The sequence below is a fragment of the Chrysemys picta genome, chromosome 9, assembly GCF_011386835.1.
Source record: "Chrysemys picta bellii isolate R12L10 chromosome 9, ASM1138683v2, whole genome shotgun sequence".
Classification (NCBI taxonomy): domain Eukaryota; kingdom Metazoa; phylum Chordata; order Testudines; family Emydidae; genus Chrysemys; species Chrysemys picta.
The window spans coordinates 28500680-28521704 of record NC_088799.1 but is presented as its reverse complement, the minus strand read 5'-3'; the positions used below and the strand labels follow the sequence as shown (position 1 = coordinate 28521704).

The following is a 21025-nucleotide window of genomic DNA, read 5'->3' as shown; positions in this document are numbered from 1 at the left end:
ACAGATCACAGTTGCCAACTTTCACGCGGTAAATAAGCACCCTGACTTTCACAAAAAAACAAAAATAAAGGTAATCCCATTTCAAAACAAGGCCAAAACAAGCCAATTCCCAAGAACCCCAACACTCTACATGACTAGATCCCGCCAGCGTGCAGTCTGGGACTGTGGTGGGCCTGCTGTGCACCCTTGACTCTCTCCCCTCTTGCCTCTGCTTGCCCCCCCCCCCTTGCCAGGAGCTGATAAAAAAAAAAAAAGAAGCAACAAGCCAAAAACTAGCCAACAAGCAACTCACAAGCCAATTAAGCCAAAAACAAGCCCAACTTCAGCATTTTTTCCGCAGGTTTGGCATGTCTGAAACAGATGTTTACTTTGCCTCCTCTACCATCAACAAAGTTACCAGCTATGTTCGGAGTTCAGAATTGCTGTTATCGCATTGAATAGGGGAATAGGCACAAAGTAGGAAGAATGCAGGTTGGGTTTTAGCTACCAGGCAGAGCTAGCAGTAGTTACAAAGATCTAGTTTTGGGTTGGTAATTGGTTAGAGAGGCTTTCATCTCTAGGTCATTAGTCCAAATCCAGCCTTGGTTTATCATCTGAAGGCCTATGTTTTAGCTTAGACCCCAGAGGATCCTGACACAGGTAAGGGTCATTACCAAGGCAGCATGGAGAGATGCTTGCATAGCTGCTGCCTATTTGGTGGATAAAGAGAAGATTTCATTATCTAGAGCTGTCAAACCAGCTCTTTTCATGAGCAATAAAGTCAAACGTCTTTGTTTGAAACTACACAGATGTAAAATGGAAGCTTCTGACAGAGTAAATATGGACCAACAAGAGTTACCATGCTGGAGGGACAAAGTGAGAAACAAAGACAAGGGCTCTTGCATAAGCTTCTCTCTATCGCCAACAGAAGTGGGTCCAATCAAAGATATTACCTCACCCACCTTGCCTCTCTAATATCCTGGGCCGGACAGGGCTACAACAATACTGCACTGCACACACAGTGAGAAACAGTCAATCCTTCTCAGTGGTGCTAAAACAAACCATAATGATACCTACAAATAACATCATTGTTTCCTATGGCTTATGGGTCTCCTATCTGGCTTCATGATCTTCTCGTCTCTTGCTCATGTCTCTTCCCAGCCAAACCCATGTCTTTTTGTTCCATACTTAGAATAATTGCAAGAGTGCTTGAGTGAGGGTGGTGTTCAAAAGATACCAGTAAACCATTTGCTGTAAATGTCCTTTAAAGTTTCTGGTCTCACTCAATTCAATAAAACCTCTCTCAATAGCCACTCTGTGCTTAAGGAGATAATACAGGCTTATCTCATTAATCAACCCAGAGCCTGAACAGAATACCTTGTTTATTGTCTTTCACCAATACAAAGGAGCCTTTTACTTAATGAAGGCTTTGCCATGCTGGGGATTTCTGTTCTTGAGACACACCACTCATGTGATTTCACAATCAAAGATAAATCATCAAGAACTTTAAAAAAAAGAAGCATTAAAAAAAAATCTCCAAAAAATAGCAATTCCACTGCATCTAGGGTTGAAATCCAGATTAAACAAGACATTTGGTTGGAAAAGGTTTTTATTTTCCGCACACTGGATATAAGTATTTGGGGGGTGGAAATCAAACACCTGTAACTTCACATATTTGATTGCTACAACAGTGCCCCAGTGTTACTCTAGTCTAGGGGGAAATGTTCTGGTCTAAGGAAATGCCAAGTGGGCAGCTTCACATTTTGCCAACATTCCTTTCCACCATGCACCTCTGACCTCCCATTCCACCTTGGAACGTGATCTTGGGGACTAAACCTTTTGTGACATTAGGCACTGAGACCCCTACAAGATGACAAGCCCTTACGGTGTGAAGCAAAGTCTCTTCCCTCATTAAGAATGGCCATCCATCTGGTGCTCTTTTAATCCCCCTCTTTTATCCAAGTATATCCCATTCCTCTGCTCTCTAATTACAATAAGACCTCAGCTATGAACACCAGAGTTACAAACTAATCACTCAACCACACACCTCATTGTGTATTTCCAGTTCCAAGTCAGGCAGCAGCAGAGACCAAAAAAAAAAAAAAGGAAAGCAGCATTTTTCTCTTCATAGTAAAGTTTCAAAGCTGTATTAAGTCAGTTGTAAACTTTTGAAAGAACAACCCTAACGTTTTGTTCAGCGTTACAAACATTTCAGCGTTACGAACAACTTCCATTCCTGAGCTGTTCATAACTCTGAGGTTCTACTGTAATTCCCCCTTTTATGGAAAATTCCTGTAAAATTTAATGGGAATTAAACTACTAGTTGTCAAGCTGTCTGGAGTGTCTCAGGAGCATGAGTACCGACCTCAGGGCAGACTGTTGAGAAGCAGGCACAAACCTCAAACTGGTTGTGAGTTCTAGACTTAAATTTGATCTATCAAGCGAAAACGCCTCAGGCATTTTAATGGCCTCCCCATGGAGTCACAGACAATCCCCTTTGAGCTGCTTTATTCTTTTTCAGAGCATGTTGCCTTTCCTGCTGATTTTTATAGGCTCAAAATCTCCTCCCATCTCTGTAATGAACTCTGTATTTAGAAAGGTATTTGTAAACTAGATTTTTTTTTTTTTTTTTTTTTTTTTTTTTGCTCACGAGGTTTAATGTCCTAAGGGCTTGTCTACTTGGTGCGGGCAAAACACATGAGAGGGGAGTGATTTATAAAGCACTTTAATGTGTCTCGCTCTAACTGTCCCATATAGACGCTACTGGTGTGCTCAGAAAGGACTGTTAATGTGAAGTAGGTTCCTTTTTAAAGTGCATCAGCATTCAGCAGGGTCTACATGGGGCAATTAGAGTAAAACACACAAGTGTGCTTTACAAATGAGACCCTTCTGGTGTGCTTTGCTCCGCTGTGTAGGCAAGCCCTTTTAGCAATTCTCCTAAAATATGTTCTAAAGGGATTATTTGGCTCTGAGTATCTAAAGATAAAGAAACCAAAACCTGTTATTCGGTATGTTGGTGATACCAGGTTGAGCATAGCTGCCTTCCAAGCAGTTGACCTGGGGCTTTAAATCACGACTGGATATTTTTCTAAGTGATATGCTATAGCTGAAAAAGAAGTTAGGGATGCAATGCAGAAATATTTGAGTGAGGTTTTTGGCCTGTGTTATGCCGGAGGTCAGACTAGTAGAAGAACCCTTCTGGCCTTAAAATCAAGTAATTTTCTATTGATCAAGAAATTGAGGCCTGACCCTATACACTGATGTCAATGGAAAGACTCCCCTTGATTTACTGAGGCCCTTGGAGACCATCTGAAATATTTATAAAGTCTAAATAAGGAGACGAGACAGTGGAATCTATGAAAGCATGGCAGCTTTACAGCACTTTCTTTATTGAAAACCAGAGATCTCTCTGTGAAGGCAGTTCCATAGCGCTCATACAACGCAAAATGGATGGCAAAGCAAACGAGACACAGTTATCATTGTCTTTCAGGATTAGTTGTGGTTAAGAAATGGCTCTCGTTTTAAAGAAAACATGGGAGAGCTTCATTTTTAGCTATCAAAAACCATTTAAGTGAATCTAAAGGTACATCTCATGAAAGATGTGGGTGTGAAAAAGAAATCAGTGGAAAATTAGTTTTAATGGCACCCACAGATCTGGTATGTAGAACAGTAAACACTGGAGGAGCGAAGCCTGGCTGGCAATGAAGCGTTCTCTGCCACATTCAGATAATCCCCGGCTGCCAAAGGAAATCGGAAGAAGTCAAGGAGACTTGTAGCATTAACTCTCAGTATAACTTACAATTTGCACAATGGAAACATCCACATGATACTAAATCAACAGAGCTTCTCAGGATAAAACAGGGCGCCCAACTGTGCCATCAGTGAAGACAGAAGCAAAGCTCCTATTGACTTCAGTGAGAGCAGTATTGGGGCTCCAGGCGAATCAAACCTGTTTATTACCTACCTGAGTCCTTAGCAAGCAGAGTGTTATGTGGGGTTCAAATCCCTGAAACAGTGACATTCCCATTACAGGCTGTTAAAAGGGGATTTTTATCTCCATTTACTCCAGGCATCTTTTGTTTCACTTCTAGTAAGTAATGTAAATTCTGTTGATTTCAACACTTCATAAAGGAAAAACTAATAATTTGTAGTTTCTCAATACTTCTGCTCAGCCAATGTGTTTTTTGCCTATTTCAGCAGATGCTTTTGCTTTATAGGCCAAGGTAAACATGCTAGAGTTTTCCTTCCCTTCTAGAAACACTTGCCAGTGCATTTTGATAAGACAATCACTTGCTGTTTAATAAAAGCAAAACAACCCCAAGGCTGTTCAGAATGATCTGCCCACGATGAACATTGGGGGCTGCATAAGAACACTAAAGGCTTCCAAAGCTTAATGAATATGGCCATTCTTGAGCTAGCACTTCCAGCTCTACCCAGCCGCCGGAGCGGACAATGAAACATGTCATACACTTTTATAACTGCTGGCTGCCATGCTGAAAATGTTATTTCACACCATAATGCCTACTAGCGGGACCACCTATTTAAACTAAGGTCATTCAACATTATTTTTTATTGTTGTGTTGTTGTGGACCAGGAGCCCTTTGTGCTAAATCCTCACTTCTGAAGCAGGGATTTCTTGGTCATTTTAATAGGGCTCTGCTGATATGTCCCACAGAACAACATTGTGCACATTGACATAAAATACATGCCAAGTTCTTGAGTGCCAAAACCCACCAGGTTGTTTCTTACTCTCTCAGCTATGAAACCCACTTGATGTTAAAGACAAACTTGGACTTGTTCCTAGGAGGTAGATGCTCAGTACTCTTCACTGACACCGAAGTCCTGTATTCTCTATATATTAAGTACTGATGTTTAATTTTCAGGGTCATTTTATTTAACCTTCACAGCCCCACATTCCCAGTAAGATGAGTTTAAGTGAGAAGCCTGGGATCCCTGCATGTTGTATGGAATGACAAGATGAATTTGAAAAGTATAATATGTTGTTAGATGCACTTCACTACGAAGACTGGTATCAGATTAGGAAAGTAATGTTTCAAATTCATAAAAACCAATGGCCAGATCCTCAGCGGGTGAAAATCGGCATCTGAGTGAAGTGATGGAGCAATGCTGATTTACATCACCCTAAGATTTGGCACAGGGTCTTTTGTTACCTGTATAAAGACAGAGTAGGTCCCACAGAGTATCTGTTTTAATTCAGCCATCGCTTTGAGAAAGCAGATAATCACTTGAAGTCCACTAAGGGCTATGAGAATAGAGAATAAAATGATGTTCCATTCCACTACGTGCGCAGGTTCAGTGCACTGAGACCAGGAACTGTACGCAGTGAGATAACTACCAGAGAAACAGAAAAATGGGGAAATTAGACCAGTTTAATGCCTTGAAATTTAACACTCAATAATAATAATTCTAACAGTAATCAGACAAAATAATAAAATCTGTTTGTTCTGATGTCCTGGAGCCAAATTCTGGTCTCAGTTACACCAGTGTAAATCCTAAGTAGCTCAATCAAACCCTGTGGTGTTACTCAAGATTTACACTGGTGTAACTGAGCCCAGAATCCAGATCAGAGTTCACAGAATACATCTTCTTCATTCACTTCACTGCATTTTTGTCATGGAAGTGGTAGAAGTTCTGCATTTTCTGCTAATGATACAAACTGAATTTAAACAGAGACCATTTAGAACCCTTCTTTTTCATGAGTTTTTAACCAGCATAGATCAGCAATGCCCAAATAATATTTCACTATGACAAATGGATGGAGTGGTGACTGAGGGCACTGCCTAAGGGAGTATCACCGTTTGTTATTCCCATTTGGACTTCAGGCCACCCTCTGCCTCCCGGCTAGCCCTATAGAGTATGTCGTTCACCTTCTCTGTTGTATCATCATAACAACGTGAAGGAGATGCAGTATTGCCATCCTCAAGAGATCAGAAACCGTGAATCAGATGTCTCTCTCCGTCCACGTGTGATAATTTCAGAGTGAAAAGTCAGCCTTTAATGCACACAACTGCATACCTCTCCCTGTCTGCTCAGATAGAGACACCACTTACCCTCTCCTCACCCTGAAGATAGGAATGGAAGGCAATTCCCCTATTGCTGTCTTGACTCTCTCCCTTCCGAGTTTATTCCCTTTGATAAAAGAAGGGCTGGATGATAAATAGTTTGAGAACCACTGACCCAATTAATGCACCATGATTCACACTAGCACATAGAATTTATTTTATTATTTAGAATTGATGAGTTACAGATTACATATCAAAGAACTTCTAACTTGTATCAGCCATTCATACAGGTGATAATGGCACAGTACAAACAATATAGGATTGATCTAGCCTTTAGCAAGAAGCAGCACTTCCCTGACACCCCTCCCCACACAAGACTTCTCTGCCCAACACAGGGTAGCACTTTGGACCCCCCTCTCCCACTGCTCCCTCTGCTTTTGGGGCCCCTTTCCACTCCCCTGCACCCTAGACGTGCCTCCTGCTCCCCCTCATTCTTCCCATCAGTCTTTCACAGTGTCTCTGCTGCCCCTCACTGCCCCTGTGTTCTGTCCACACCCCTCTCCCCCAAACCATAATGTGGCAGGCATTTCCCTGTGGGCTTGGCTTCAATCTCATTGAACACAGTAGGAGGTGGCAGCCTACTTTAGTAAGGGCAGTCTCACTTCCACATGCTGATAGACTGCAGGGACATGGAGGCCATCTTGCTGGCTTCAGCCTCCTTAGTAATGGGAGATGGTGACCATTGTGAATAAGGGAAAATTCCTGCATTGGCACCTTTCAAACAGATTAAAAAAAACCATATCACTTGCGTGGTGATAAAATCATGAGAGTTGGCAATACTGGAGATGGCATGGTGTTATTATTGGTTCCAAGAACCATCACTGTAATCATATTTGCTGGCCTCCATTTCGTCTCTATTAATAAATTACACAGTTTGGGCTGAATCCAGAGTCCCTCACTTGGCATCTGGCCCTTCATGTTCAAATCAGGCTCTTTTTTATTTATGAATTTAAAAAATAAAATAAAAACCAACAGAACATTGTCATTATTAGTACATATCTCAATGGTGTCACCATAACCTAAAAACAGAGAATACACCACATGCGTATAAGGATCCACTTCTTTTGTCTCTTCTCTAAACTGAAGTCAGTAATTCCTATATTTTAGAGCCATGGCTTTCAACCTATGGTCTGTGGACCCTTGCAGGGGCTGCAGACTAAGATTTTCAAAGGGGTCTGCACCTCCGTTCAAAAATTTTTAGGGGTCCACAAATGAAAAAAGGTTGAAAACCACTGTTTTAGGGAACAATCCCATACTTGCTGAGGAATTTGGCTTTTCATCTTCTTCTATCTAGGATTTCGTGACTAGTCCAATGCTTAGTGTACTCCACTCGAAGTTGGAAGAACTTGACTTTATCTTACTTGAAATATTTGCATATTAAAAAATCTTATCCTTGAAAAGGAGACAGTTTCAAACTTCTGCATTCAAAGCAGTCACAGGTTGTAGATCTGTACTTGACATATTCTTAGGAGCTTTGATGTCTCACTGGAAGATAAGCCGAATTAGCTGAACATTAAACTTTCTCTGTAAAGATGCAAATAATTTTTTTCCTTTGTGTATTCTGCTCAGAAACAAATTTGAAACATACACTATTCATTGTGGAGCAAAGATTTTTAAAAGCTAAGAAAATACATATGCTGTGATAATGGGTAAATTTATTTTTAATCTATAAATTACCTCCAAAAGGACCTTTTTACCTTTTTTCTGTATAGTTTCTTATAGTAGATATATAAAGATGTTTCTTACCCCCCTGCAGTGTCTTTGAAGATGTAACCCCAGCCAGCTGGCGTATTGCAGAATGGGCCTTGCACTAAGCCCAAAGTAGAGATGATGACACTATATCCAGAAAAAACAATTCCAAGCAGGGCTAACACAACTGAAATGAAACTCTGTATTGAAGAGAGAATAAATGTTATCAGCATGGGGGTTTCTCTTAGTCACCTAATCAGAGCCAACCACCAACCAATGTGCCCTGGCTCCTTTGCCAGGTTTGTACCTTGCATGGTTGTTCAAAATGCAGTAGGAAATGGGATCAGGACAACAGGGAGACCCATCCCTGGCAATAGCATTTTCTCTTTTGGGATTGTGTCCTCAGGGAAAATGCTAAATTTCTCCAGAGGTAAGACAGTTTTACTCCCATTGTTTTTTAAGCTGTACTTTTGCAAACACATTATAGGAGGCCAGGAGGGCATCACAACACTCATAAGACTTGTTTGCATCCCACTCAGCATTTACAGCAGATTATTTATTTTCCATCTAATCGCTTCCAAATGTCAGAAGGGAGTGTGAGGAGGTGAAGGAGCAATTCAGCAGGGGAGAGAGTTGAAAGATAACAGTCCAAGGCCATCAACTCTTTTGTTTCCTGGGGACTTCACATGTGCAGTCGAGGAAGCAACTGGACTTGTGGTAACCCGTGGGGTTGTCTCTACCCTGACCCAGGGTTCGGTCCTAATACAGAGAGAGGAAGGAACTAGCCATAAAGAGGGAGTCAAGGTTTGGCTGGGGAAATGGGGGAGGAGGGGAACTCAGAATGAATGCTGAATAGAGAAACAAAAGACAAAACAAAGACTCACCCTGTATGTTTTGTTACAGCTCTCGCTCTGGCAGCATTGATAGAACGTGTCACGCTCCAATGTTATTAGAAGTGCTGCTAACAGAAGCATCTGTAAGGGGGAGACTGTAAGATGAGTGGAAATAACTGGAGATACTGCGCCTGATTCTCTCCTGCCCGTGCACAGTAAGTGTAAAATGCCACCAGTCTGAACTGGTAGCACTTTACACCCACTTTGCACAGAAGTGTACGACTGCTGCAGGTGCACGGCAAGGGAGAGTCAGGGCTACCGTATTTATTAGACATAACTGGAAATTTTGCAGAAAAGAACTAATGAGCTTCACTTCTCTCTCTGCCAGTCCTCCACATGTAGCTTAGGACTTTTCTCAAAGTGTTAAGTTATTTGACATTGGTTGAGTAATTTCACCAAGTAAATCTTGGACTTTAGATCATAATAGTTTCCAACACTTAAAAAAAACATCCAAGGATGATTCAGTGAAGCAACCAGGACTCTGGACATTTCTCTGTGGGAGAGCTGAGTTGTGGGGCCTATGGGAAGGGCCATACGAGGAAGGGAGGGATGGGCCCTCTGGGTTGGAGGAATGGGGAAGGTAAGAGGAGGAGTGCTAATGTAGACAAGGTGGTGGCAATACCAGCATTTTAAGCACCATGTTGTGTAGATCTGTTAAAATACCAGCAGCCAGCTGGATTTCTACCTACATTAGGACTCTCATGGATGATCCCACCATTGGAACTGAGCCAATAGTAACTACAATGGGAAATTTTAGTAAAAATATCCTGGTGTAGGCACAGCCTGAACTCTTGCTATTTGATTCTCTGTTTGTAAAATGAGGATAATGGTAATTCTCATGAACTCCCATGAAGGGCTCTGAAATAGAAAAGTGCTAAATGGAAGTTTTGAAATCTCTATATAAGGTATTTTTAATTTTTGTGGTTGGTGTTTCCCAAACCTCCAGCTTACTAGTGTTTCTCCTTTTGAGTTTCTGGGCCTCCAGAAAATTTTCTCTGATCACTACAAGTTTGACATTTTTCAAAGACTGATGTAGAACATACCCAGTGATAGTTTCAAAATTAGGTCTCATCTTTATTAATTTAACATCTTTCCCTTTTTAATGCAGAAAGACTCTACCAAATAGAATTGACATTAATAATATAAGGTACCTGTCTAAACACATAAGAGGGCTGTGGCTTTTACATTGTGTACTATGTTCATAGGAACTAAGGGTGCTGGGAGTGCTACCGCACCCCTTGCCTTGCAGTGGTTTTCACCATATACAGGGTTTACAGTTTGGTTCAATGGCTCTCAGCAACCCCACAATACAAATTGTTCCAGCACCCTTGACTATGTTACCACAGATAAGAATATTAAAAATCTATTAGAAAAAAGTTATTGTGCATGATCTTCCACTGGCTGTAATGGATTGACTTGTCTACGTTTTTACACAGCAGCAGAGTTTTATTGATTAGTGGCCATAGCACATCGTGGTATAATATGCACACATCTGCAGTCAGATTTGCAGTTACATATATAAGAATTTCATTTTTAGCATAACTCCAAACCCAAGTAGATGGTTAGCCAATCCCCTCCCACACACTACTGCACAAGCTTTGCTTATGTGACAAAAAGCATGCAAACTCACCTCCCAAAATCATGTAAAACAAAAAATCAATCACGTACATGCCAGTTTTGTTCAGCTGTCCATGATCAGTGCCCTTAATTTTTAAAGTTGATCAAATTTGCTGCCTATAAAATTAGCTAAAATAATTCATCTCCCCTTTAAAAGCAAGATCATGACACAATCACACCTTACAGCAGGGTTATCCCTGTAGATGTGATTGTGCTAACATCATTTGTACTAGCATTTACAACTCAATAAAATCCATAGAACCGACACTTACCATCACACCAGAGAAACATATTCCTTCAAAATACCACACGTAGTTGGTGAGCTGGTTACTGGTGGCGTATGAAGTTTTCCCATTAGGGAAGTATAACAGGATATTAACAACAATACTCCAAAGTGCAAGAGGTATCAACAGACAACTCAAACAGCCTCTGCATTTTTGTAAACCCATCTCTTAAGAACTTTAAATACTTTCGCTATTCTAAGCCCACACAGGGCTACTTCTTTTAAAGTTGCAAACCCCTGCCACTTTCTTGTTTTGATGCAGTCATTTTGTATTCATGGGAACCTGGTTGCTGGGTTCCAGTGCTAAAGTGAGTGCTTTACTGTTTGTAGAACAAAGGGCAAAATATCACTGGCTGAAGGGCTAGTCCATCTCCTGTGCTGGAGCGTGTGACTGTTTCTTTAAGTAACTTTTGTTTCCCTCTAAGGTCTATTCCTTGGGGAGCTTAAGATTCAAATGAGTGTCTAGAAGAATCAGAAGGAACACAACACAGGGTTATAACAACAACATATCAAGCATGTGTATATCACTTTTTCATCTTCTAAAACACGGTTTAGAAATATTAACAAAGCAATCCACACAGCACCCTGCACACAACATGCCTCGCAGGTAGGCCCTGGACTGTGTAGGGTGACCAGATGTCCCGATTTTATAGGGACAGTCCTGATTTTGGGGTCTTTTTCTTGTGTAGGCTCCTATTATCCCCAACCCCTGTCCCAATTTTTCACACTTGCTGTCTGGTCACCCTAGGACTGTGAGACCTTCCAAAGTTTACTATGTTCTGAGGGGCAATGAAGTATTATTAGAACTAACATATTTCGTGTACTTTATGTTATTGTCTTACAGCACTCTTGTGAAGTAAGTAGGTATCACTGTTCAAGAACTGGGTTCTATTCCTGGCCCACTTCTGTGTCTGTTTTCCCCCCACTCCCTTTGTCTCTTCTGTCTATTTAGATTGTATGCTTTTGGGGGCTAGGGCTGTTTCTTACTATATGCATGTTTGGGGTTTCTAAGTGCTAAGTAATATCAATTATGAAGAATAACTTGAGCAATGGGCAAAGCAAGGCACAGAGAAGATAAGGATGGTCTTGTGGGTAAGGCACTAGAGTGGAACTTAAGAAACCCCTGGGTTCACGTCTTTGCCCTGGGACACAGATTTCCTGTGTGATGTTGGGTATGTCACTGATCTTCTTTTTGCTTCAGTTCCTCCTCTGCAAAGTGAGTCTAATAATGCTCCTCAGGGTTTGTGAGGCTAAATGTATTCATGTCTATGATGGGGCCCATAGAAGTTTCTAGATAGAAAGGCTGTGTATTACCTATGGCTGCAGAGAAAGCCAGGATTACAGCTCAGCACACATTGGTACCTGTACAATGGCTTTATACAATATCTGTAAACAAAATTATTTGAAGGGGGGAAATAGCAAATGCATGGGCAGGGAACTGAAAACAGCAAACCTTCACTCAAAACACAGCTTGTTTGCAGTCCTGTCCCTGTAAATGAGGGATCTCCTCTAATAGCTTGCGTAACCCTTCTACCAGGTGGAGCCAGCAGCAACCAGGGCCGGGTTCAAAAGCTCGGGGTCCTTTTCCATTGATACAACAGAGAACCAGCTCGAGCCTCCACCCAGTAACCTGGGAAACTTACACACCACCCCAGGCACCTCTGAGAGGTAATACTTCCCCACTTACAAGCACAGAATCTGAGTGTAGAAAAGAAACTTTTAATTAAAGGGGGGAAGTAACTTGGCGTTAATTTGGGAAACACTGCAAACAGAGTTCATAAACATAAACCACGAGTAAAAGACCCACCCTCAAATAGGTTGGACAGTGTCCTTTTCCCATCAGGTTCTTAAGTCCAGCAACCCAAAAGTCCCTTTCACGTGCCCAACCCTTTTCTGCACCCCGCTGACAGTTGCTGTCCTTGGTCAGTGCAGACCCAGAGTTCAGAGGTGTATCTGCAGAGTTCACCTCACTCCCTGGGTGGGGGGTAAAGAGGTACCTTACTCATTCCACTGCTCAGGCACTCACTCGCCACCCCTCTCTGCCAGCCGCCCTGTTGGCCGCTTATCACACCTCTCTGCTGCACCAGCCACTCATTCACCAGCTGACTGTAAGTCACCTTCTGCTGCCACCTGCCTCTCTGCTGTGACTGCTGCACATCAGTCTCTTAAAAAACAACAAGGAGTCTGGTGGCACCTTAAAGACTAACAGATTTATTTGGGCATAAGCATAAATAAATAAATCTGTTAGTCTTTAAGGTGCCACCAGACTCCTTGTTGTTTTTGTAGATACAGACTAACACGGCTACCCCCTGATACTTGACATCAGTCTCTTAGTAATTTCCAGCCCCTTGCAGGCTGGGCAGAAACACTGCCTTATCTCAAGTGATTTCAGCTCTCAGTGATTTTTAGCTCTTAGCAGGCAGGGCAGAAAGACAGTCCTACCACACCTGATTTCAGCTCTGATTGGGTATTTAACATAACAAAGAGGCTCCTAAAGAATCCTATTTAGCTCTATTTTTTTAACAGTGGGGAGGAACAGGTTAAACCAGTCTAGGGAGAACCCTTGATGAGATTATGCAGTCTCCCCAGCCCTCTTACTTTCACAGGGCTCTGACATTTGAGCCCGTGGCTTAATGAGGTTCTTTGAACTGAGGGTGGCCCCCTCATTTGGGACAGGTTAAGCACCTGATGCTTTCCTGTATACCTACAATAATTATAGGTTTCAGAGTAGCAGCCGTGTTAGTCTGTATCCGCAAAAAGAAGAACAGGAGTACTTGTGGCACCTTAGAGACTAACAAATTTATTAGAGCATAAGCTTTCGTGGGCTACTGCTCACTTCTTCGGATGCATATACCTTAGAGACTAACAAATTTATTAGAGCATAAGCTTTCGTGGACTACAGCCCACTTCTTCGGATGTATATGCATCCGAAGAAGTGGGCTGTAGTCCACGAAAGCTTATGCTCTAATAAATTTGTTAGTCTCTAAGGTGCCACAAGTACTCCTGTTCTTCTTTTTACAATAATTATAACATTGATAACCATATTTCACTACCCCTGCATTCAGTACTAAGGTGATTTGTACCCAAGACCAGCCGAAGTTGATCACTTTGACACCGCAGTATTTGTTGAATATGTAAGCAGAGCAGGAGCAAACTGTATTTACATAAAGACATCCAAAGTCTCTCCCCCGCCCAGCTAGCTGTTAGGGAAGCATTCATTCTGACCCTGCTTACACTTGTAATGCACTAAAAATTTCTCATGTACAGAACAATAGAACATTTCCCAACTGGTGGTTAATTGTATTGGGAAGTATAATTGGGATCATTAAGGATTATAGAATTATGGAATTGGAGATTATCCAGTCCACCTTTGAGCCAATACAGGATCTTCTCTGCAGAATGTTTTCTAGGGTTTTGTCTAATCTAATTTAAAATGACGTAAACAATGAGTAAGACTACATTTTAGCCACGGGTATTTTTAGTAAAAGTCACGGACAGGTCACGGGCAATAAACAAAAATTCACAGCCCATGACCTGTCCATGACTTTTACTAAAAATACCCATGAATAAAACTTGGGGGAGGGCTGCCCGGGGGCCCTGCAGGTGCTGGGGGAGGGTGGCCCGGGTGCCGCAGGGGGCAGACGACGGCACACAGCCTGGGACCAGGGGTGAAAGTAAGGCGGTACAGGCTGGTACAGCATACCGGTAAAACGTGGCTGCCGGTACAGCTGATGTTAAAGCGCTGCCGCGGCAAAGGACCCTGCTTAAAGTGCTGCCATAGCAGAGCTTTAATGTCATTACCCCTTTTGCCCCCCTCGGGCTGCCAATGGGGGAGGGGGGGGCAAAAGGAGCAGCTGCCCCGGGGCCAGAGATTTAAAAGCCCCCGGCCCTTTAAATTGCTGCTGGAGCCCCAGGTGGAGCAGGCCAAGCAGCACGGATGGGCTGGCTGGGGGATGCTGACCACCAGCCCCACCCCCTTCTGCCCCAGGCCCCGCCCTTCCCGGGGGGGCGGAGTCATCCACATACCAGTAAGAGTTCAATTTTACTTTCACCCCTGCCCAGGACCCCCGCTGGTGCTGGGAGGGCCCCAGGCAGCGGTGTGTAGCCCAAGAGCCCCACTGGTGCTGGGGGAGCACGGGCCGCGGTGTGCGGCTCGGGATCCCGCTGGTGTTGGGGGGAGGTTGGCGGGGCCAGCAGCCTACCTACCTGGCTCCCCCCCCACCCCCGCAGCAGCAGCAGAGTTTGGGTGTGGGAGGGGGCAGGATGTCAGGGCAGGGGACAGGGTGAGGCGGGCTCTGGGCAGTGCTTAAGTGGGGGGCTCCCTGGAAGCAGTGACATCCCCCTCGCTCAGCTGCTAGGCGGAGGCATGACCAGGCACCTCTGTGCACTGCCCCCGCCCAGGGCACTGCCCTCACCTCGGGCACCACCCCTGCCCAGGGCACCGCCCCTGCAGCTCCCATTGGCCGGACTGCTGCAGAGCTGCCTGGCCATGCCTCCACTCAGAGCGCTCCTCACCCCACCCCGTGCCCCAACTCCCTACCCCCTCCAAAATCAGGGCTGGCTTTAAGCCGATTCAGGCAATTCCCCGGAATGGGGCCCAGCGCCTAAGAGGGCCCCACAATGTCCGGGGCTGCCGGCGGAGCAGGGGAAAAAAAAAAAAAAAAAAGCCGTGTCCTGCTTCTCCCCCCTCCCTCCAGCACTTGCACTGCCATGCAGCTGATCAGCGCAAGCCTGGGCGGGGGGGGGGGGGTGAGGAGGAGGAATGCGGTGTGCTTGGGGAAGAGGCGGGGCCAGAGCGGGGATTTGGGGAGGGATCCAATGGGGCAGTGAGGGGGCAGGACTGGGGGCGGGGCCAGGGCAGGGATTTGGGAGGGATCCGAGGGGGCAGAGTCGGGGCGGGGCCGGGGCGGGGGGGTGTGAGACAATTTGCGTCCCGGCGTGGGGCCCCGCACCTGCTAAAGCAGGCCCTGTCCAACACCCAAACTCTGCTGGGGCCTGGTGGCTCAAGAGTGGCCTAGCAGTGGCCAGTGCGCTTGGTGCAGGGGCTGCCTGAGCTGCCCCTGAGGCAGGTGCACTGGCCACTGCAAAAGTCACCGAGGTCACAGAAAGTCATGGAATCCGTGACTTCCGATACAAACTCACAGCTTTAACAATGAGGCATGCACTCACTTCCTTGGAAGTCTATTTCAGAGCCTTTTAGCTCTGGGCTGTCTGGAAGCTTTAATAAATATGCAGCATACATTTTCCCTGTTAGTTCAGTCCTATTTTGCTACCATCGAGAATACTGCTCCATCCTTGATCTGTTGAACTAAGTCCTCAGACACCCTGTGGCGACTCTGCCTTGTTTGCTGCCCATTACATATCAGACAGAGGTTTCGGAGGGCTCCCTCTGGTGGATATTAAAATTCAACTTTTGATGCTTTTGATGCTTTTTAATATTATTATAATAACTATGTTATTTAGTTGTATTATTTTGCTGTGTGAGATTTTGGGTCACATTCTGCTCTGTTATACTGATATAAGCCTGGAGGAAAATAAGTGATGCAATTCTGCACTTACAACAGTGTAACTGAGGGCAGAATTTGGCCCAATACTGCATGCAACTTGAAGAGGTGTAATAAAATGTGGTGCTGCAAAATCCTTTTTGATATTCACTAAATGTTTGTTTCGCTGTGAAAAGTGTATAAAGCAAAAGACAGACTTTTCGCCCAACCTTACCTGGCATTACTATAGACACCTGTGCATTCCAGAGTATTAGGGACACCACACTAATTACCTTGTTTTTTGGGGGTGAGACTGGGGACCTTGTCCATTTCTGAGGAGTTATTGAATTAATTCATAAGAGCCAATGAAGAGGCTGAGGCCACAAAAAGGGAAGTTGTACTGAATAAAAAACAATTAAACTTCAGGAGGTTGGGCTGTGAGGATACTTTGGGATATATTTTCCCTTTGCTCCCTAAATGTATGAGCTGCTTAGGCCCCAGTCAAACTTTGCTCTTTGGGGTCCTCTTTAAAGCTGATTCTGTTCTCTGGTTGGTTTATGCACCATTCAAAGTAGCAGTAGTGAAATCACTAGGAGAGCACAGAAGGAAGATGTTCAGTACTAGTTTTGTGATTAGACCATTCTCTCCACCTTTCCTCTGACGTGAGCCTTCTTTCCCCCGATTCTTCCTCCTTTCTCCAGGATCCTCTGTGTTTCTTACAGGTCTCTGAGGATCCCTCATTTACCCCCTGTCTTAATCCCAGATTCCCTACACTGTCTTGGGGCCTGCTGTTGCTCCTATTGAAGTCAATAGCAAACCTCCCTTTGCAGATCTTGGCAGCTTAACAAGACTGGATGGGATGGGACGTCCTTCATTGAGGCTGCTCCATAGTGATCCAAGGGGACATTGTTGATTAAAGCAAGGCATGTCTCATCCACAAGCTACATTTTTATTCAGAGCCCAATGGTTAGTTGAAAACCTGACAGCATCTGCTTTTTTTTTTTTTTAAATTGAAGCCTACAGTAAAAAGTGGCCATCTGTGTTTGTAATCCAATTTGCTGCTGTTTCCAGCTATATTCTGTTCCAGTTAGACTAAGCCTCTCTGAAAATGAGATTTCCTGCACAGAACTTAGTCTGCACAAATAACAGTAAATGATGCAATTCAGGTGCCTTGTTACTCAAATTAAGTTCTGCAGATACCATATTAAATTGGCTTGTTCCTTAGCATGTTGTGATGCTAGAACACACAGTAGCCGTTTTATATGTAGTATTAGGCAAAACTGGTAAACTCCAAGGTCAGTTTCTCAACCATGTTGATCAATGTTGCAAGAGCCCCCGTTCTGTTCCTGTAAACCTCTGGGAGCAGATGCTGTTACCAAAAGTCTTTGATTACTCATGGGGTGAGTGACTTCTCTGCTAACTGAATCAGACTTTATTTAAAGTAATTATTTTCCTAGGGTTTGTTTGCTACACTTGCTGTACACGCTGTTGTGCATCAGCCATTAAGAAAGGATTTCAATTGGATTTTTCATTCTGATGTGGTCTCAGGGACCTAGCACTAATGCTGCGTACTACCACTACAGAGATCGGGGCTGAGCTCCAGTCAAACTTTTCTCCCTTTGTGCACTAATTCTAAAGCTGATTCTGACCTCTCCTCTGTGTCCTGTGTGGATAGATAATGCAAGGAGAAACAGCCATCTGAGCCCAAGGTAAAAAAGTACAATTCCAATAGCATATTATATTCTGTGCTATTCCTGCCCCTTCTCCCAGCTCCCCACCCTTCATCCTTAGCCTAAGGTTAGAACTCGGTTTTCCCTCAACTTAACTCCACCACTCCTCCCTCAAATAATTCTGTTTCACCACGAAAATATCAGCCCAGACCAGCAGCTAGAGAATATCTTATCCCATACAGGGAGGACAAAAATGCCACAGCTACAGGAGGCACAAACACATAAGAGCTGCCATACTAGGTCACACCAGTCCATCATGCCCAGTAGCCTGTATCAGATAGTGGCCAGTACTTGTACTCTACCAACTTCTTTCCTATCCTTTATGCTAGGATATAGAGTTCATCTTTAATAAATTCATCCCTAGAGGATGTCTCCACCCTCCACACCTGTCGGCTTTTCTCTAGTCCTTAGTTTAAAAAATCCTCTACAACCAGCAGTGTGGTTCCATTTTGGTTACGGTTGAGCCCATCTCTTCGGTAGAGGCTACTTCTTCCCCCAAAGGCTCCCCAATTCCTAATGAACCTAAATCTCTCCTCCCTACACCAGCGTCTCATCCATGCATTTAGATCCTGCAGTTCTAAAGGCTGAGGCAGTGACAGTTTAGCTTTAACAAACAGCATCTCTTGAGTTCATCCCATGGGAGTTGAACGAATGACATAGACTGTTAAAATGGATTAGGCACCTAGGCTCAGATCCTCAAACATATTTAGGGGCCTATCTGCCACTGAGGATCCAGGCTCTACAGCTGCGGGCAAACGTCTTCCTTGCATTGCTGTGGATCAGTGAGAGAGATCAGGGCTACATGTTTATCAATTTCTTTTCTGTCTCAAATGTGCATTCTCAGTGTGCAGATTTAGTTGGGAGGGATAGTGTGCTAAGCTGCACCTCAGAAATATGTGTTTAACTTCTGGATACCTTAATTTATAGTGATCATCTTCCTCGCTTGGAGTACTATTATATAATGTACATTTCTGTCTCTGTGGAAAGACTGTAGCAATGCAATGAATAATCCCCAGGATTATCCATGGATCTGAAATATCCTTTCCAAGAATGTCACACACACAAGTCAAATGACTTGTAACACCTTTGCTAGGTTCCAAAGTGAATAATGGTGGCCAGCATTTTTGGCTTGAATCTCTTACTTCTAAGAGGCAAGGTGCATACCAGCTTTTCAGCTGTGGAATGGCACCACCTTGTGCCAATTAATTACTAGCTTGGGGCACATCAATGTGACTTTTCCTTCCGAGATGATATTCATTATATGCTGTAAACCATATCTTGAAGGTCTGACAGATAGAGCATTTATTGCAACATCCCTGAAAGACCTTATTGTATTAAGTTTATGTATTATTGAGGGCCGGGATTGTGTATACAAGCTCTCTACAGGGGAAATGTGACAGATGTGAGACCTGGGAATTCAAAAGACTATATAGAATATGTGCCAGACACGTATGGGACCTTTGGGACAAGAAGTGTGAACTGGATTTCCTGGAAATCCCTAGGGAGGGGTTAATTCAAAGTCACCAACTCCAATTATGCTAAAATTAAGCTGTTTGAAGCTATGCTCTGAGATGAGGGTTAGTGGCTGCTGAATACCTGTTACAGGGGCCAAGGTCAAAGGCCCAAGCTGTATAAAGAAATGGCTGACCTGCCCAGTCATTTCTGGTTCTGAGACAGATGCACTTGTTACTCCAGGAAATCCCAGTTGTGGGTTTTGAAGGAGTAAAACCTACCAGAGCCCTAGTTTGGAGTTGGGGTGAGTTCTAGTAAGGTTTCTAGCTTTATTGTTTTAGTATGTCCTCTGTTATGCTTCTACATTAAGAATAAAAATATGCTTGCTTACAAGGAGCTGTGAGGTAATTTATAACTGCCACCATTAGACTGGTCAGAGCCTGCAGAGTGACAGAAAAATGCAAGTGGTGGCCTTTTTAGGCAGTCTGGCTTGCTGTGGATATCTCAGTGTTCATGGAGCTGTGAAGCCTTAAATCCCTGGACAGAATGGAAAGAGATGCTGGTCTCTGCCCAAGCGAGGTTATAGCTGGGACCAGAATCCTAAAGCAGGTGCCCTTGGTAGACCACAGAGGGAGAATACAGGTGCATTTCCCTGAACTGTGACAAAGCTTCTCACACACGATGTTGGAAGAAATCTGTCTCCATTTTGCTCACTATTTACATCTATGAGGTCAGATAGTGCCAAATTATCACATAATGTTTGGAGTTTATTCATGCTGCATGATGATCTTCTCTTCTGAGAGAATCACAGAACTGGTCTGAGGCAGACAGGATACATCAGCATGGTTATGTGTCACAGGGTTATTTATCTTTTTAAATTATACTCAGATTCCTGCAGGGACTTGCTAATGCTCACCTGCAGTTCTTGGGTTGAGAAGTTTGCACAAGAACTTTTCCTAGTAAATAGGTTTGTTTGTACAAAAACATGTTGCAGGTAAGATCTTGGTTCTACACCTCCTTCCCCTAGCTGCATTCCAGGTTCTCCAGCATTTTTCCTCAGTCTCTCATTGTTACATTACCCCTAATGCAGCCCCACTGGTGGTAGCAATGGTGGAAGCTCTAGTGTAAACATCTTTCAGGCATTTTAACCATCATGAGTCTAAACTTGCTCAGATCAGGCTTAGACAACATGGTAGTTAAATGCTGGTGACCAATGGCAGCCTGTCTACACTTGTGCTCCATTGGTACTACCAGAGGTGGATTTATGACATTGCAGAAGAGAGGCAGAAAGAACCTATTTATCTACCAGCAATAATCAGGGAATGGAAGGGACTGGAAGTTGCATCTTCCTCCCAGCTGGAGAGGAAGGTAAGTGCTCCGATCTTTCCCAACAGTGAAGAGTCGAGGAAAGAAATGGTGAGATCGCAGAAAAACTAAGGCCTTATGTACATAGGAAAAAGTTTGACCACTATAGCTCTACCTTTATAACCCCAGGTGGACACTCTTCTTCTAGTATAAGAGTGACTTTTTGCAGATTAGGTTAAACCCCTTCCCAAGTGATACAAGCTTAACTACAACAAGCCACTGTTATGCTGAACTAAGAGTGGCCACAGAGGGTTATAATTAAAGCACTTTAAATACACCCCTTAGCTTATACAAAAAAAAATTCCCATGTAGACATGATCAAGAGAAACAAAACAGCAAAAGAAGGCAGAGGGGTTGGGGAGAGATGGGGGTGGGCGGAGGAGACGCTAAAAGGCAGCAAAGCTCTAGGAGCAATAGAACTCTGGACCGGAAAGAAAACACTGACAGTGGG

The 21025-nt window shown here is 43.7% G+C and overlaps 1 protein-coding gene across 1 annotated transcript; it reads right to left on the bottom strand.

The window, feature by feature from the left end:
• Positions 1–3332: 3332 nt before the first annotated feature.
• TM4SF18 (transmembrane 4 L six family member 18) lies at positions 3333–10921 on the bottom strand. Its single transcript, XM_005312914.5, has 5 exons — positions 10534–10921; positions 8636–8725; positions 7809–7951; positions 5151–5331; positions 3333–3716 (listed from the first exon to the last, which is right to left on the bottom strand). The coding sequence occupies exons 1-5, from the start codon at positions 10708–10710 to the stop codon at positions 3702–3704; spliced, it is 606 nt and encodes a 201-aa protein (XP_005312971.1). The 5' UTR covers positions 10711–10921; the 3' UTR covers positions 3333–3701.
• Positions 10922–21025: the final 10104 nt, after the last annotated feature.

What these genes read in the sequence shown, in the direction of transcription:
- TM4SF18 (XM_005312914.5), bottom strand. Translation starts at nt 10,710, where the DNA reads ATGGGTTTACAAAAATGCAGAGGCTGTTTGAGTTGTCTGTTGATACCT. An exon ending in TATGTTTCTCTGGTGTGATG is followed by an intron (nt 8,726 to 10,533) that starts GTAAGTGTCGGT and finishes TCCCCCTTACAG; the next exon opens with ATGCTTCTGTTAGCAGCACT. An exon ending in GCTGTAACAAAACATACAGG is followed by an intron (nt 7,952 to 8,635) that starts GTGAGTCTTTGT and finishes TCTTCAATACAG; the next exon opens with AGTTTCATTTCAGTTGTGTT.